Consider the following 16,265-nt stretch of genomic DNA (forward strand, 5'->3'; position numbering starts at 1 on the left):
TTATTTTAAAAATTTTGAGCTGATGAAAAATATCTCTTGCACAGTAGAATTTACAAAGTAGACAACATAATACATTTTACAATTATTACAAATCATTTTTTGGTTCCAGAATAAGATTTTGGCAGCGTAAGTTATCATTGCACTGTAATGCATTATGAACATTTTCTACTGGAAGGTCAATACAGATCATAATGATTATATTTTAGACAGTTAAATAACCATTGTAAGCATAACATTGTTTCCAGCACAAACTGCCTCAGTGTCATTCTAAACTAATTAACATTTTGTAATTATACTGCTCTTTCTTTATGCCTCTTTTCTATAATTGATTAGAGAAGAGTGGCCCCGATTTTGTTTTGCTTTATAAAAACTTACAAGTGAGTTTGTGGGCTTGGTGGTCTTGTAGTTAAAAAAAAGAAAAGATATTTAACTTAGAAAAGAAGCTTGTAATTACAATGCAAATTAGTTTATGAATCTCATCAAGACAGACTGCACGCTCAGATAATTTGCAAGAATAAACTCTTTGCACAAAACGAAATACTTGGGCCGCCTTTAGGAATGCTTAAATCGTACTTCATAATTGCATGTCAACTCTTTAATTCAGCCTTCATATACCTAAAGGGTTCTTGCCAAGTTATTTATTAAACTGTAAATTATTCATAGGGGTAGAAATATGCACACCAGCTCTGTGGGGTCACTCTGTGTCATACAGCATCAATAGCTCAGGCTGCAGTGAGAAGACTTCCATCAGAGCACATGTGCTTTTACATAAACATTCCACTCTTCAAGTGAACACCACAGGCGTCTCAAGTACCTTTTCGAGGCCCTCCTCCTTTAGGCTGATCACGTCTAAATCAAAATCTGTCCTCAAGCCGTTGGTTTTGTTGAAAGTGATCCGGCCTGTTAAGCCTTCCCAGTGGGCCTAAGGTGAAGAAATAAATAGTTTTCATAAGTAAGGAGCAGAAACTGAGCAAATTAATTTCTGGCAAAATGGAAAAATTAATTATTCATTATGATTAAATTATTTACCTTCAAGCTATTGGCTGAACCTTCGCTTTTTTATATATATAATCTGCTTGGCTTGGCATTAGTGATGTTAAAGGGAATAAGTTAATTAAACTAGCTGTCTGAATCCTGCTTTTCCATTAACTTTTTCCTTTAAGGCCACTTGTTTTCGTTAGAATGAGCAATAAACAACATATTCATCTTATTATGCATACGACACACATAATAAAATTACTAACTTGATGCCTTGTTTCTGTCTTAATATCTAAATCTTGTAATTTAAATAAAGGTCTTGGTCTTTCACAGTCTTCACTCATAAATTGGCTTATGAGCTTACTTTCATGTAAATCAATAATATTGGCATGTATGTTTTGCTGCTTGTGTAATTTTAAAATATGCCTTGACGCACTTGTAGGAACACTTTCTTGTTAGTCATACTTGAAGGCGGCTTAACAAAGCTGCAGTACAAACCAAACAGCTAAGGATTACAAACTGCTGCAGTCCATACAAAAAATGAAAGTAAGAACAATTAGTGTGGGAAATCCACTAAAAATAAAAATCTATAAACCTGCAGACATAATTATTTATAATTTGAATAGAAATTATTTACAGTATGTATGCCCAGAATAATGGAACATTAAAATAAAAGAAAACCGAAAAGATGACAAAAACATGTGATTTATGCTGGTAAAGATTACTCCAATATGCATATGGTTCTGCCAAACAATTTTGTCCTATAACTAACAAGATCTGCAATCAGAATAAAGGCTAATTTTCAGTAAGAAAAGAGTAGCTGTACCTACAACTGCTTTAAATACAAGTGACCTATTCCTTCCCATGTCTAAATTAGTGGGTTTTAACATTGCTTTGGCATCAGTTTGATAGTAATTGATTTTAGCGGCAGAATCTTTCTGTTCTGACAGAATCAAAAACCGAATTGTTGTATTGCAGGGATAAATAAACATAAATCTCAGAGAATAGCTGTCCATATAAATAAAACCCACCTAAAAACTAAGGTGATAAATTGTTTACTATTGCAATGTTAAATATATGGGGCAGATAGTTTATAGAAAATGTGTGGAATATGCACAGAAATAAAAATAAAGTGTCATTCAGCTATTATCCACTGTGCATAATTTTCATTTCCATCTCAGGTTAATGTAATGGTCTGAAACAGATTTTGTATTTTTCAAATAAAAGTGCATCAGAAAAGCATGCAGCTCACCAAACAAGTAAACCCCAGATTTTCAATGGTGCTGTTCACTCTGAGAACACAACAGGAAATGGAACTTTCTTCAGTCTATTGTGTTTGCACATCATGTGGGATAATTACAGCATGTTTAAAATAAAATGTGGTAATTTTTGAAAGGTTCCACTTTGTATACTCGGCCAATTTGGCAACAATGAAAATGGAGACAAACCTTATTAGAATGACACAGAAAAAAATACCAAGAATGGAACACTGCAAACCTTACAACTCTTCAAGCAACGCTGGTCAAAGACTGAAGCTATAAACATTTTCTCAGTGGAGGCAGCACAATGGTTATCATAATAGGCAAATGCACTTTGATTGACTTGGAGTATATTCACAGACAATTTATTTTGCACAGTTTGCATATTCTACTTTTAGCTCATCTTTGTGTAGTTAAGTTTCCTCCCACATCCCAAAGATGTGTATATGAAAGAAATATTCCATGCAATTTATTATCTGTTACTTACACTGTGTTGTTTGTAGTGATAGCAAGAAAAACAAATCTCATGTTTTCTTAGGGAACAGAGATCACAATGTATATAGTACAAAAGGCTTTAATGATTGCAGGCTGGGGACAAATACTGAACATTCTCAAGCAATCTTAAAACAACAATGAAAAATAAAATCTCAGGTTACTTGTGTGTCCACATGTCAGTCATCCCGTCATATGATCACAATGTCGAAAATGCATGCATTTGCTAAATATATTGTTAAATGAATAATCCCAGAAAATCAAAAATAGTGCTTCAATGTGAAACTCATTCATATGGTATTGAGCTAATGAACTGAAGAGGGGACTCTTGACCGTTGAATAAGGCAGAGGATCTGATTTTCAGTTCCAAAACTTAATCTCATTCTTTTAGTCTCTACCCAGACCTTGAGACAGGTGAGGATGCAAATGTATACTGTCCCGTATACCAACAAGAAACAGCCATGGACAGTGCACCATTCTATCCCAGAGCCCACTTATGCACACACCCACACTCACACTGTACTAGCATTGGTCGTATTTATTCTAACTTGTGTATCTTTGTAGATGTTGGAGGAAAACATTGGAGGAGAACCTATGCAGATACTGACTCTACACAGACTACATTTAAATTGGAGTGGGCAATGTCAGTCCTGGAGGGACTGCTCCACTGACAGATTGTGGAGATCGTTCCTCCCCCACACTATGCGACTCTTCAGTTCCACATTGGGGGGTAAATGTTAACATTATTCAAAGTTATTGTCTGTTTTAACCTGCATTTTTATTACTGTTTAATTTAATATTGTTTTTTGTATCAGTATGCTGCTGCTGGATTATATGAATTTCCCCTTGGGATTAAGAAAGTATCTATCTATCTATCTATCTATCTATCTATCTATCTATCTATCTATCTATCTATCTATCTATCTATCTATCTATCTATCTATCTATCTATCTATCTATCAGAATGAGCAATAAACAATTGTTCACTTAGAATCAAATCCTTGTCAATCTCAGACCTTATTTAATATTTTGGCTTGTTAGTCTGCATTGAATTTTATAGTATTTCACACTTCATAATAAAGAAGAGAATAGAAATGAAAAACAATCATGTTGATGGTCAATATATATATATAGGGTAGAAATGTATTCATTGGAATTCGAATTGAACACTTTTTGTGTACAGCTTGTGACAGTATGATTGAGGATGGTTGGATCCATTGCCTGGCATATACAAGGACATAAGTTCAAATCTTAACCAGATTACTGTCTGTGTGGAAATAAAATGTTCTTCATTTTCATTATTGATTTTGTTTTTCTCCCACACCTTAAATACAACTCTAAAGTGAATATATGATCTAGTGCAAATCTGTGTGAGTGACCCTGTGATGGACTGATGTCCCATTCATGGTTTTAGCCTTTAATGGACTACATGTATAAATGAATGGACTATAGGGTACAGTAAAACTTACATTAATGTTGCAAAGAGAATTAGTTCAAACCCATGTGTGTTTTTATTGTATAGATACTCTATTGCACCTGCAACATTCCAAAAAAAGTGCAGGTGAGGCTAACTGGTTAGTATATCTATAAGAGAACACATGAACATATTTCACAAATGAGATGATAATGTTCAGTCCATCAAGCCTGCTTTGCTGGCAAGTAACTAAGTTGTCCCAATATCCGATTGTAAACCTTTTAAAAATTGTTACTGGTTTCACTTCATCATCATGATTTATGGTGCACTGTACTGTATATGTTTCAGTAAATATCAGTTTTAGATGTTAACTTTTTATTTAAACTAAATCCTACTTTGTTGAGCGACTACAGAAGAGTAGTAGCTTATGCCAGTACTTCAAACTGAGGGGCTAGATGTATAAATATTTTGCTATAAAATTAAATATTCCTGCATTTATATTTAGGGTAGTGACATACCGATTGTCATTGTAAAAAATGGGGCACATAAAATTGATTGGAAAAGAAAATAATCCATAATTATTTTGAAGATGACACTGTCATACTGATCTGATTTGCTTTCAGTGCTGTGCTTCTAGCCTCAATACATCAGAGGATCAAAGACCCCCACATGTCAACAAGTACCAGACATCAGACCTTTAAAGTGTGAGGAATCAAGATTTAATATTATTAGCTCTGCGGGCATAGAAGCACAATGCACAGAAGCACACTGCTTTAATGTGAAAGAATCCTCTGCACTCAAGTGCTCCTAGTTCAAGTCTCAGCAGAGGACATCATTCAAGATGTGAATTCTAAGAGCTTTCGCTTATCCAGTGCAGTAACCACACAATTCATTTCACCAGCAAAGGAAAGCACAGGGCAACACAACCTGCACTGTGAATCTAACCTTGAACGCAGCAACATGCTGCTTAGTGCACCTCTGGAACATTATTTAGTTATACTACTGGCCATCTAATGCAGAAGGTTGACTTATTTTTGGCATTTTTTTTATTAACCTTATACAGCCTATAGATATTGCACATATAAACCTTTAATTTTGCATTCTGACAGTTATGAGAACTAACTTATATAAGGATAACACCAACACCAGTTGCTTTGTCTAATAAGTGTTATGCTATTTTATTGGTACCTATCCTAAACAGTTTTGAACATGCTTAAAAGATTAATTTAAACCCAGAGGACCATAACAACTTCAGAAATAAGATACTTGCCTATAATCAATGGTGACTTTCACAGTCACCATACTGTATTTTATTATTATAATCAATACATATTTGTATTATTTTTCTTTGAAAATTTAAGAAAAAAAACTAATCAAGGAAGAGTCATAATATTTCAGGGTATATGACTGTACTCTGAATTTTACCTTGGTTAATACATTGCAGATAATTTCACTAAAATATTGCTTTCTAGGCACTGACATATGAAATGATCTGAAATGAGTGCTTTTCATATCCAAAAATAACTAAAATGACCATGTGATGACCTCCAGGCTGCTGTATCCATTTCTCTCCTGTAGCAAAATAGAACTTAAACATTAAGCAGAGCTGTAAACCTCTCTGCTCTGTGGGACTCTGCCATTTGGCAAGATAATGAGAGGCTAATTTGGGACCTGCATGACTTTTACAGTTGGAGCATTCAATTCTGTTCATGGAGGTCCTGTGACATTGTTTGCCTAAGTCTAATGCACTCTCCTTTGTCCTTGTGTTTGTATGTGTGTATGTGTGTGTATACACTGTTTGTAAGCGGTATAATATCTCAGACAGGATCATCACAATGAGTGATTTGAATGGCAGTAGAAATATAGTGTTCTGACCAATACTCTAACATAGGGAAAGTCTAGTGGCACATTTCGGATGTCCAGTATTTAATTGCAAATATGTGTTAATTAGTATTATATTAGGCTTCATTTTTGTCCAGTGGGCATAATCTATGCATCTGGTTGGATCATCTGTGCTGAATTACCATCACTTATTATTTTCACCTTATGCTGAACTAAAATGCTTCCTTGTGTACAAATAAATTTTCTTTGATCAAAATGTAAAGAATATTTTTTTAGTAGATATATTCTTTTTCAGGTAAGCAGGTTCAAGACACTGATAAACAATTCTTTACATAGGCCTAAACAAAAATGATCAACTTTGACTGGGGAAATGCAACTTATGAAAACAGGAAAGATGTTTCTTATTTCAGATATCATAATATATAATCCATGTTGCTATTAAACCCCCATAATTTAGTTCTGTAAACTTACTCCAAGTGTGGGGTTTAAGTAAGAAACAGGTAAACACTGATCATCATACTGCAACAGCCTTGTACCTTTCGTTTGAGTTCTGGTTGTCAATGTGCCTTTTTTATTTGTCCATGAAAGCAACTAATAATAACTAATTCAGCAAAACTGTTAATTAGCTAGAAAATGATCTTTTCCAGGTTCACCATGCCAACCTTCAAGCTAATATTTGACAAGACACATGGTGAATATAAACCTGTAATTGTCACAAACTAAAGGTCCCAAGCACTGAAGAGTTCCAAAGCACTTCAAATAATGCCCACTTCTGAGGGGGGTAACACTGTCAAACCCCTTCTAGTCATAAGGGGAAGACCAGAACCAATACACATTCCAAAACCAAGGTCAAAAAACATAGCAGGAAATCAAAATATCAGAGATCCAATAAATTTACAAAATCACAATAAACAAAAGCTCATTCACCAACTCCATAGCATATTCAGAATTAACGGCCAGCAACTGTTTTAGAGTCTCAAGATTTATGGGGCAGAGGGCAGTTCCTGGCACTGATTGGCAGGTGAGCCCACCCACAAAACACATCTCATCTTAACCTCTCTAAATGAAGTAATTTATTCTTCTGTCTAATTTCAGGATTGGGGATTATTATCCTACTGTAATAGTGCTGTACGTTTATAGAAATATTTTTCCTGCTAATCAATAACTTGGTGTCTTGCTTTTTTGTCTGTTTTTGATAAGAGAAAAAAATCATGATTTTCTCATATATATTTAGCATATTTAATAAAAAAAACCACTGTAAAGAAACATTTTTTTTTGCTACTTATTATCTTGCTGTCCACTGCAAATCCCCAAAATAATCCTCATCAGCAACTCAAGCAGAGTGAGTGATCAGCACTGCCTAGAGGTAGTTGCGTGACATGATATATTTCGGAATTCTTTACTTGCTTGTTGCTGCTCTAATTAGGAAATGTCCGCTGTACATCCATTAGTAATGACATCAGTTCTACCACCACTGATAAGGCTCTTGCATTAGTACAGATGTATAGTGATTTATACAACAGCATCTACTGCCAAATAATGGAATTGCAAACATTCTCAAATCCATTTAATCCAATTCAGGGTAATGGAGGGTTGGAGTCTTTCCAGCCATCATTGGATGCAAAACTGGAAACAACCTTAGACAGTACGCCAGGCCATTGAAGGGCACGTACACATGCATGTCAATACCTGGCTAAACAGCCTGGTCCCAATCTCATATTTTAATGGAATGTAGGTTTAGCTGATTGGCAGTTTGAAATTGGCCTTTATGAGTGAGTGCATGTATGTGAGGGTACCTTGTGATAGACTAGCATCACACACAGGTTTGGTTTCTGGCTTAAGCCTGATTCTGATGGGATAAACTCCAACACCTCATAACTTTGCATTGGAATAGGTGAATTAAAAAAAATGAAAGGGCTGTGACATGTAGGGGTGCACCTGCACTCCAAATACCCAGACCCAACTAAACCACACAGTCAATGGTTCAAGGAAAGACATTTTTATTCAAACAAAATACTTTCTACATGTTTTTATCACCTGATAAACCAGTCACAATTACATTTCTTTCCTTTCCTTTTTCACCTTCACTACTCTACAAGCAAACATTGTCCACCTTCTCCCAGCTTTAGCAGAGTGGCTGCTTTTCAAAACAAACCCTACAGTACTTCCAGGGAAATAGGACTGCCACATGGAAGCAATTCTAGGTCCTATGGAACCTGTCTGTAATAGGGGAGCCTGATCCCAGCAGCTCCACCTAGTGGCACCGGATAATCCCAACAGGGCTGCCCAGCAAAACTACAACTCTCATGCCGACCTGTGGGTGCCAAAATGAGAGTTATGCCAGTGGGGAACTGCCACCTGGTGTATTGGGTGAACACATAGCTTCGGGAGGCAGTTGCCCTCTGTCCTTCCCTAATGGCCTCCTGACCGGGAAAGGTACCACTAACCAGCCAAGATGTCTGTCCATCCTTTTTCTTCCTTTATCATGGTTTCCTGGCCATTTAAGGAACCATCCACCACAGCCAGGGTGCCAGTCAACATATGTTATCTATGACAGGGTGTATTGTGAAACATATCATATTGTGAGTTTCAGGTATATCTTCCTATGCAATGCATTAAATGTATGAACAATAGCTACAGAAAGATATGGCACAGAAGGAAAATCACATTTGGATATTTCAATCATGCAAGAAAGATAACAACATTCAAAAGTATGTCTTTTATGTCATAAAAAATTAATTCTCATTACAAACACACATTTGTTTATCCTGTAACAGAGTGTCAGAGATAATTCTTCATCTCTTTCATTTTCCGTACATTTTAGTAACAAAGTTGATCCAAATATATTACTGGTGTGTATTTTTTAAAGAGATATATAGATTGCACATTTTAGAGAAGCAAATATTGAACAGTCATAGATAAAAACACAAGTGGAATATTTTAGTATACCTCTTTAATCAGATTCATGAAGCGGATTCCAAAGCGCCAGGGCTTGTGACGATTGCACTGTAGAGAGCTAACAGTGATTTGTTGAGACTGCTGGACGGCCACAGCTACCACATGCACCGCATCGTACATTAATGCAGCATCAGTCTAGAAAAAAAAAAAAAAAAAGTAAAAAAGTTAAGTGAAGAGAAGGATCCGAAAAAGACAAAAATGACAACTCACTGTTAATTTAAAAAACATATCCTTCTGGAGTCTAAGTTCCAATTAGTATGAACATAATTGCAAAACAATGACTTGTTTGCTGTGTTGAAAAGATACCTAAGGGGGCCATAGAAATCATTGCTCTACAGGCGATAGTCATTATAAAAGCTTCTCACAGATGTTATACAGAAAGTCTGACTGTAAGGGCATTAAAGAAAAACTTACACCAATTATGATTTTAAAGATATCCAAAACTCTCACCCTACTTGCTAGATGTTATTCCTACCAGCACTATACAGTATATTGATTATCCTGCTCTCCATCGACTTAGCTAACCTATAAACAAGCAAACAATGAAGTTAAACACTTTCAGGCAAGTACTTGACACAACACTAAATTTAGCATTTTGATTTTCATTCTAATAAATAAATGCAATTTTTTTATTGGATGATGATAAGCAATTTCAGTCATCATTTCTTCATCCATTCATTATCCAACCCACTATATCCTAACTACAGGGTCACGGGGGTCTACTGGAGCCAATCCCAGCCAACACAGGGCAGAAGGCAGGAAACAAACCCCGTGCAGGGCGCCAGCCCACCACAATTATTTCTTCAGTCAAAGCAAAAACAAGACCATGGTTCAAGTTTTAAGACACAATTTAATCAATTATCATTCAGGTTACTGCCACTTCAGAAAATCTGCTATTTAAAAAAAGATTGAGTTAGCAAAGAAAACATTGAATTATAAAACACCATTCATTTTTAAAGAGTGTGTCATATTTCCCATCTTCTCAATAAAATGACAATAGTCATAAAATATTAACTGTTCAACTAAAATGAATTCGGATAACTATAGAAAAGAGGTATAAGACCGAAAAATGGTGATGTGCCAATATACATCTTCAATTAAATAACTCAGACTGTTTTAAAAGATATGCTTAGCTTTAAGGCATTTTCTTCTTCTTGATTTATGTAACAGACACCCACATCCATACTAATACCCTGAGATACATTTAGATATGTATTACAAGTTTTATTTTTAGGGAGCAGTCACCAGAATTTTTTACTTTTAATTCATAATGTTAAGAGAAACATTGTTATATTACTGGGTGTTGCTTGAATGGTCGTGAGCCCCGCCTTCTAAACTCAGTAAGCTGCCTTCTGCTTTCATTCGTTCTCCTCTCCTATTCTGACATTCTCTGAGGGACCTGCAGCTTACTGAATGACAACATCTCTCTCTGACACAGTTTCTGACCTTAAGCCTTACATACACATAAAAATCCTCTACCTGCAGGTGTACCTGTTTCTGAAAGAGCAGCAGGCAATCCACACACTCACAAAGTAAAAAAAAAAACGGCCATATAAATGTCTAGGTGGGTGAGGGCCATTACAATCTATTACTACCAGCTCAGAGCAGCTGGTGCTCCACACTAATTAAAATGTATCTAACAGTCAAACAATTAAATATATTAAAGATTTTAAGAGAACACGCTCCGCTGCTGCAATTCTGATATTAAAAATGTATTAAAAGACATCACCCTGTGAATATAACTGTGCAAAATGTTTGGAACAACTCTAAAAAGATGTGTCCCAGAAGATATCAGTTTTATTATTTTATAATTTCTTTTGACACCAGCCATGGCACTATACCACAACATATAGCTGTTAAAATTGCATGTCTGCCCTTGAAATGCATTTCATGTTTTAGATGAAAGAAAGGTTGAACAGCTGCTTCTTTTAGCTCCACATATTTTTGAAGGCCCCCAATGGCCTTTGTTCTTTCTTCCTTAATAAACTTTTTACACACACATTCCTGAGTATTACACAAGTATATTTCTCTGAAGATGAGCTAAAAGATTTATAACTTCTCACCCATCTACTTTCGGGTCCTATGGTTTCATTATAAGGTGGTCAGATGTAAGACTGGAACAAAACTTGGATTGGATGCCACTCAGTACAGGGTGCACATACTCTGTCATTCTAGGCCAAACCACCATTTGCCATAACCTGCATATCCTGATAATGAGGGAGAAAACTGGAGCACCAGTAGTATAACATTTTTAAACCAAGGTAATCCAATTCAGAGTCAAAGGAGCCACATACTATCCAGACAAAACTGGGACCAAGGTATGGATCATCCATAAATGGGGAACCAGCCCTAAAATACACACTGTTTCTTTGAGGATGTAGTTAGATAACTTAGGCTCCATGGAGTAAACCATCAAAGTCAAAAGGAGATTTCAATGCAGGACCTTTGATTCAAGAGGCAGCAGCACTAACTACTGTTCAACCATGCTGTTACACTGACACATGTCTTTTGAAATAAAAATATATAGCCATGTCTTTACATTGCAGAATTTTCCTCTACTGAAGTGATAATAGTACAATTTTTTCAGTCATCAATATTATATTATAACACAGTAAGTGTAAGCTCAAGTTTTACATTGCTCTGTTACGACTGCTTTACAGGTATGGTACATTGTTCCATATAGAATCTATATATAATACAAATTTGACTGACTGACTTACTCAATCACTCTTTTTCTGTTTAGCTAGAAAGCTGAGATTTGGCAGTATGGTACATCTATGGCAGTAGGTATGCATCAAGATATTTCAATATTTATGGGTAAGAACCACTCCCCTAAAAATCAAAAAAACGAAATACCTCAAAATATATATATATGAATATATACATTATATTATATATAAATGCTATGGCAGATTTGATTGTAATCTGGTGACATTGTAGGAAAGGAAAACTAGCTCACAAGTATTTTTTATTTGTTGATATTTTTCGTTAACTGTGCTTTAATGAGGTAAACATTCTAACATACTGCATCATCCATTTCACCGAAAAACTGACAGCAATCAAACAGAGAAATGGGGTGTGCCGGGTTATGCAAATGAAGGCCATGTACAGAAGTGAAAGAAACAAAGCTCGGCGTAGCTTGAAGAAGACACATTTGGCAAGCATTTACACTACATATACACTACTGGCCAAAGGTTTAGAACTCCCCTATTTTTCATGTTTTTATTAAAATGTAAGCAGTTCAAGTCTAGTCAATAACCTGAAATGTTACAGAGCTAAGCAGCAAACTGGCAGAGGTTTAAAAAATATTAGGTTACCATAAACTGAAAAATTGAATTAAATTAAATTAAACAGTACTTTTCAGGGTTCTACAAAAAGGTTTAGAACTCCCTATTTTTCATAACCTGAAATGCTTTTAAAAATATTAGGTTACCAGGGAACAAATAATTGGTTAACAGCTTACAGCTTTTTTGCAGAGATGGAAGTTAATTAAGCCTTGAATGTTGATGCAAACAATTTATTGATTCTGGATTAGTGAATGATCAGTAGTGTACATAAATCTTTGTCATTTAGTGCTGCAGTTATAGGCAGACACCACACGTCAGATACAAACTCTTGAGAGGATGATGAATTTGGAGCTTCCTGAATTAAAGTATCTGCTTCATGCATTACTTCATGCCAACTTTTTCTTGCACTTCTATCTGCCATGGACACAGTCACAGTCACAACTTTAAGAATGTGTTTTACTTGCCTTGCGAATCCAGTAGGCAGAGGCATGTGCAAAGATCTACCTATGCACAGCCCATTCACCAATGATTCAACATTTAAAAAACAGAACCCACTCTCTCAACTTTGACAGGTAAAAATGATAGCTTTAATTTCAAGCCATATTTCATGCTATGTGCTGCGTCACTGCAATATATGAAGAAAAAACGAAATACATACATAAAGAAAATATTAAAGAAAACATATTTCATGACACATTAAATTATTTATGCTCAAATACCATTGTGTTTCTTCTTATTGCGTTTATTTGCATATTTGTTTGTTTTGTTGGAAATATTCCTTCATCGTTACAACCCTGCCACTAGCATTTGCATATTGAAATATAGCACTTGATGAATTTTGAATCTTTTACATATTACAGAATTTTACATATAATTTCATCACAAAGACTTTGTTTTATGCTTTCATGCATTTTATTAACTATCATGTAATGTGCATGTTAAGATAATATTCAATATCATTATCGAAATTAAACTAAAATTGTCCAGTAACAAATGACATCCAATAGTTTTAATTAAACTGGCCAATTTCAAGTTTTCTTCCACAGAATGTCATGATGTACTGAAAGCTTATTAATTTACTTTGCAAGCAACTTTAGTTTAATAACAAGTTACAACAGGAGGTGCCCAGGCCTCTAGTTGTAGATGCAAGGCAGGAATCAAGCCACATACCCACTCTTGCTCAAGGTCAAAATCCGCCTAAGCTACATGTCATAGAAAATCTATATGAACAGTGATAGGATTAGAATTATAACCCAAGATTCTGACATGGTGAAATAGCAAAGCTAGCCCTATACTGCAACTTGTATATATCAGTTAATTGTCTTTTTAGCTATGTGACCATACATTTAAACTTGAACATGGACATTGATAATATACTAAATGTGAACTTAATGCTCATATAATATGCACATATACTATACAGCATATGATATGTTTACTGTCTTCTGGTTGTTTGCTGATCCTGTCAATGTCATCCAGCCCTCAAATTTCCAAACTTCTATTTTTGCAGGATATTTTTGTATCTTATAAACATCGAAAATACATTCATAATGATATATAGAAAGATTTTGTCATCAGGTTACACTGCCCAGCATTGAATCCATTGTAGAATACCCGGGAGGGGGTAGACAGCAAGTTGTCCTAGGTCTCTGGGTCTGTGGCTGCTTCTGATTTTTCGTTAACTTTTTTATTAAAATTGACTGTGGACCCTCTAGACATTTATTTTCTCAAGGGATCCTGTGACTTGAGTTTTTTTTTCCTCCCCTCCAATGTCTACTGGCCATAATTCAATAATTAATTAATGAAGAGATAGTGCTGGGATCCATTTTTATCAAAATGTTTCAAACTACTGTGCTACTGTGTGTCTGTATGTTTTCATTATGTAACTAGTAAAGTTCAAACTACTTTTTAATCAGAGTGCTACTATTGTATTGTCTGTCTGTATGTTTCAGCTCATTATGAAATTAACAACTGGTGCAGTGAGAAGTGGTTGCATATATATATATATATATATATATATATATATATATATATATATATATATATATATATATATACTGTATACTGTATATATATACTGCTCAAAAAATTAAAGGAACATTTTTTAATCAGAGTATAACATCAAGTCAATGAAACTATTGGGATATTGATCTGGTCAGTTAAGTAGCAGAAGGGGTTATTAATCAGTTTCAGCTGCTTTAGTGTTAATGAAATTAACAACTGGTGCACTAGAGGGGCAACAATGAGATGACCCCCAAAACAGGAATGGTTTAACAGGTGGAGGCTACTGAGATTTTTCCCTCCTCATCTTTTCTATTTTTTCACTAGTTTTGCATTGGGCAACGGTCACTGTCACTACTAGTAGCATGAGGTGATACCTGGACCCTACAGAGGTTGCACAGGAAGTCCAACTTCTCCAGAATGGAACATCAATACGTGCCATTTGCAAGGTTTGCTACTTCTCCCAGCATGGTCTCAAGGGAATGGAGGAATATTCCAGGAGACAGGCAGTTACTCTAGGAGAGCTGGATAGGGCCATAGAAGGTCCTTAAACCATCAGCAGGACCGGTATCTGCTCCTTTGGGCAAGGAAGAACAGGATGAGCACTGCCAGAGCCCTACAAAAATGACCTCCAGGAGGCCACTGGTGTGAATGACTCTGGCCAAACAATCAGAAATAGACTTAATGAGGGTGGCCTGAGGGCCCGATGTCCTCTAGTGGTCCGTGTGGTCACTGCCCGGAACCTGTGCTTTTCACAGATGAGATCAGGGTCACCCTGTGCAAATGTGACAGACGTGAAAGGGCCTGGAGAAGCCATGGAGAATGTTATGCTGCCTGTAACATCGTTCAGCATGACCGGTTTTGGTGGTGGGTCAGTGATGGTCTGGAGAGGCATATTCATGGAGGTATGCACAGACCTCTACAGGATAGACAATGGCACCTTGACTGCCTTTAGGTATCGGGATGAAATCTTTGGACCCATTGTCAGACCTTATTCTGGTGCAGTGGGTCCTGGGTTCCTCCTAGTGCATGACAATACCTGGCCTCATGTGGCTAGAGTATGCAGATACTTCCTGGAGGATGAAGGAATTGTTACCACTGACTGAACCCCACGCTTGCCTGACCTAATTCCAATAGAACACCTCTGAGACATTATATCTCAGTCCACCGACACCGCCAGGTTGCACCTGGGAGGAGATCCCCCAGGATACCATCCCATACCTCAACCCCTGACATTGTCGAACATGCATACAAACATGTGGGGGATATACCAACTACTGAGTATGATTTTGCGTTGCTGCAATGAAATTTTGGCAAAATGGACTAACCTGCCACATCATATTATCTTTAGTAATTAAAAGAATAGAACAAATAATAATGCTTCTGTTTCTGGATTTTCCTCAGCAACCTTTCTAAGTTTCTTTTCTGCTCATGTTGGTGTGTTTGATTGTGCCTGCTAACAATTGGCACCTCTTCTAAAAGGACTGCTTCCTGTCTTGCACCCAGGGCAGCTGAGCTGGGATGACTACTGCCTTCCTGTGACCTTAAAGTGCATAGATTTAATTTACAATAAAATTAATTTATAATAGTAATCACAGTTTTGAATATTCCCTCATACCTAATAATTTATAATATTGGGAGAATGTGTAAACTCCACACACCACCAGATAAGGCTAGGAATCAACCCTCCAAGCCACACTCCACACATGTCAAACATCTGTACTAAGTAACATGATTAACATGAAATGTAAAAATGTAATGTTGGTTCATCATATTATTTGAATAATAATCTTGGTTGTGCGTCACATTTTGGTAAACTTAATTTAGCACAGTGAATCAGGACCCAATTTACTTATCCAATATACAAATGAAAAAAGAATATATAGTGTGTTCCAATAATCCTATCCTATTCTCAAACCTGCTTAATCCAATTCAGGGTTGCATTGGACTATGAGTCTTATTATACACTCGAGCCTTACACATTAACTATATACTGTCTACTAACAAGAACATGAAAGACAGAATCGTATAGTG

General features: G+C 36.0%; 1 protein-coding gene across 3 annotated transcripts in view; it reads right to left on the reverse strand.

Annotated features, from left to right (window-relative positions):
* grik2 (glutamate receptor, ionotropic, kainate 2) overlaps positions 1–16,265 on the reverse strand; it is a 786,146-nt gene that overhangs the window by 345,872 nt on the left and 424,009 nt on the right. For all 3 annotated transcript variants that reach the window (XM_039747858.1, XM_039747859.1, XM_039747861.1), the window contains 2 exons: positions 8,935–9,078; positions 815–922 (listed from right to left, as the gene is read on the reverse strand). In XM_039747858.1, coding sequence (XP_039603792.1) covers positions 815–922; positions 8,935–9,078 — 252 coding nt within the window. The remainder of the gene's footprint in view (positions 1–814; positions 923–8,934; positions 9,079–16,265) is intronic.

This window comes from Polypterus senegalus, chromosome 3 (genome assembly GCF_016835505.1).
Source record: "Polypterus senegalus isolate Bchr_013 chromosome 3, ASM1683550v1, whole genome shotgun sequence".
Taxonomy (NCBI): domain Eukaryota; kingdom Metazoa; phylum Chordata; class Cladistia; order Polypteriformes; family Polypteridae; genus Polypterus; species Polypterus senegalus.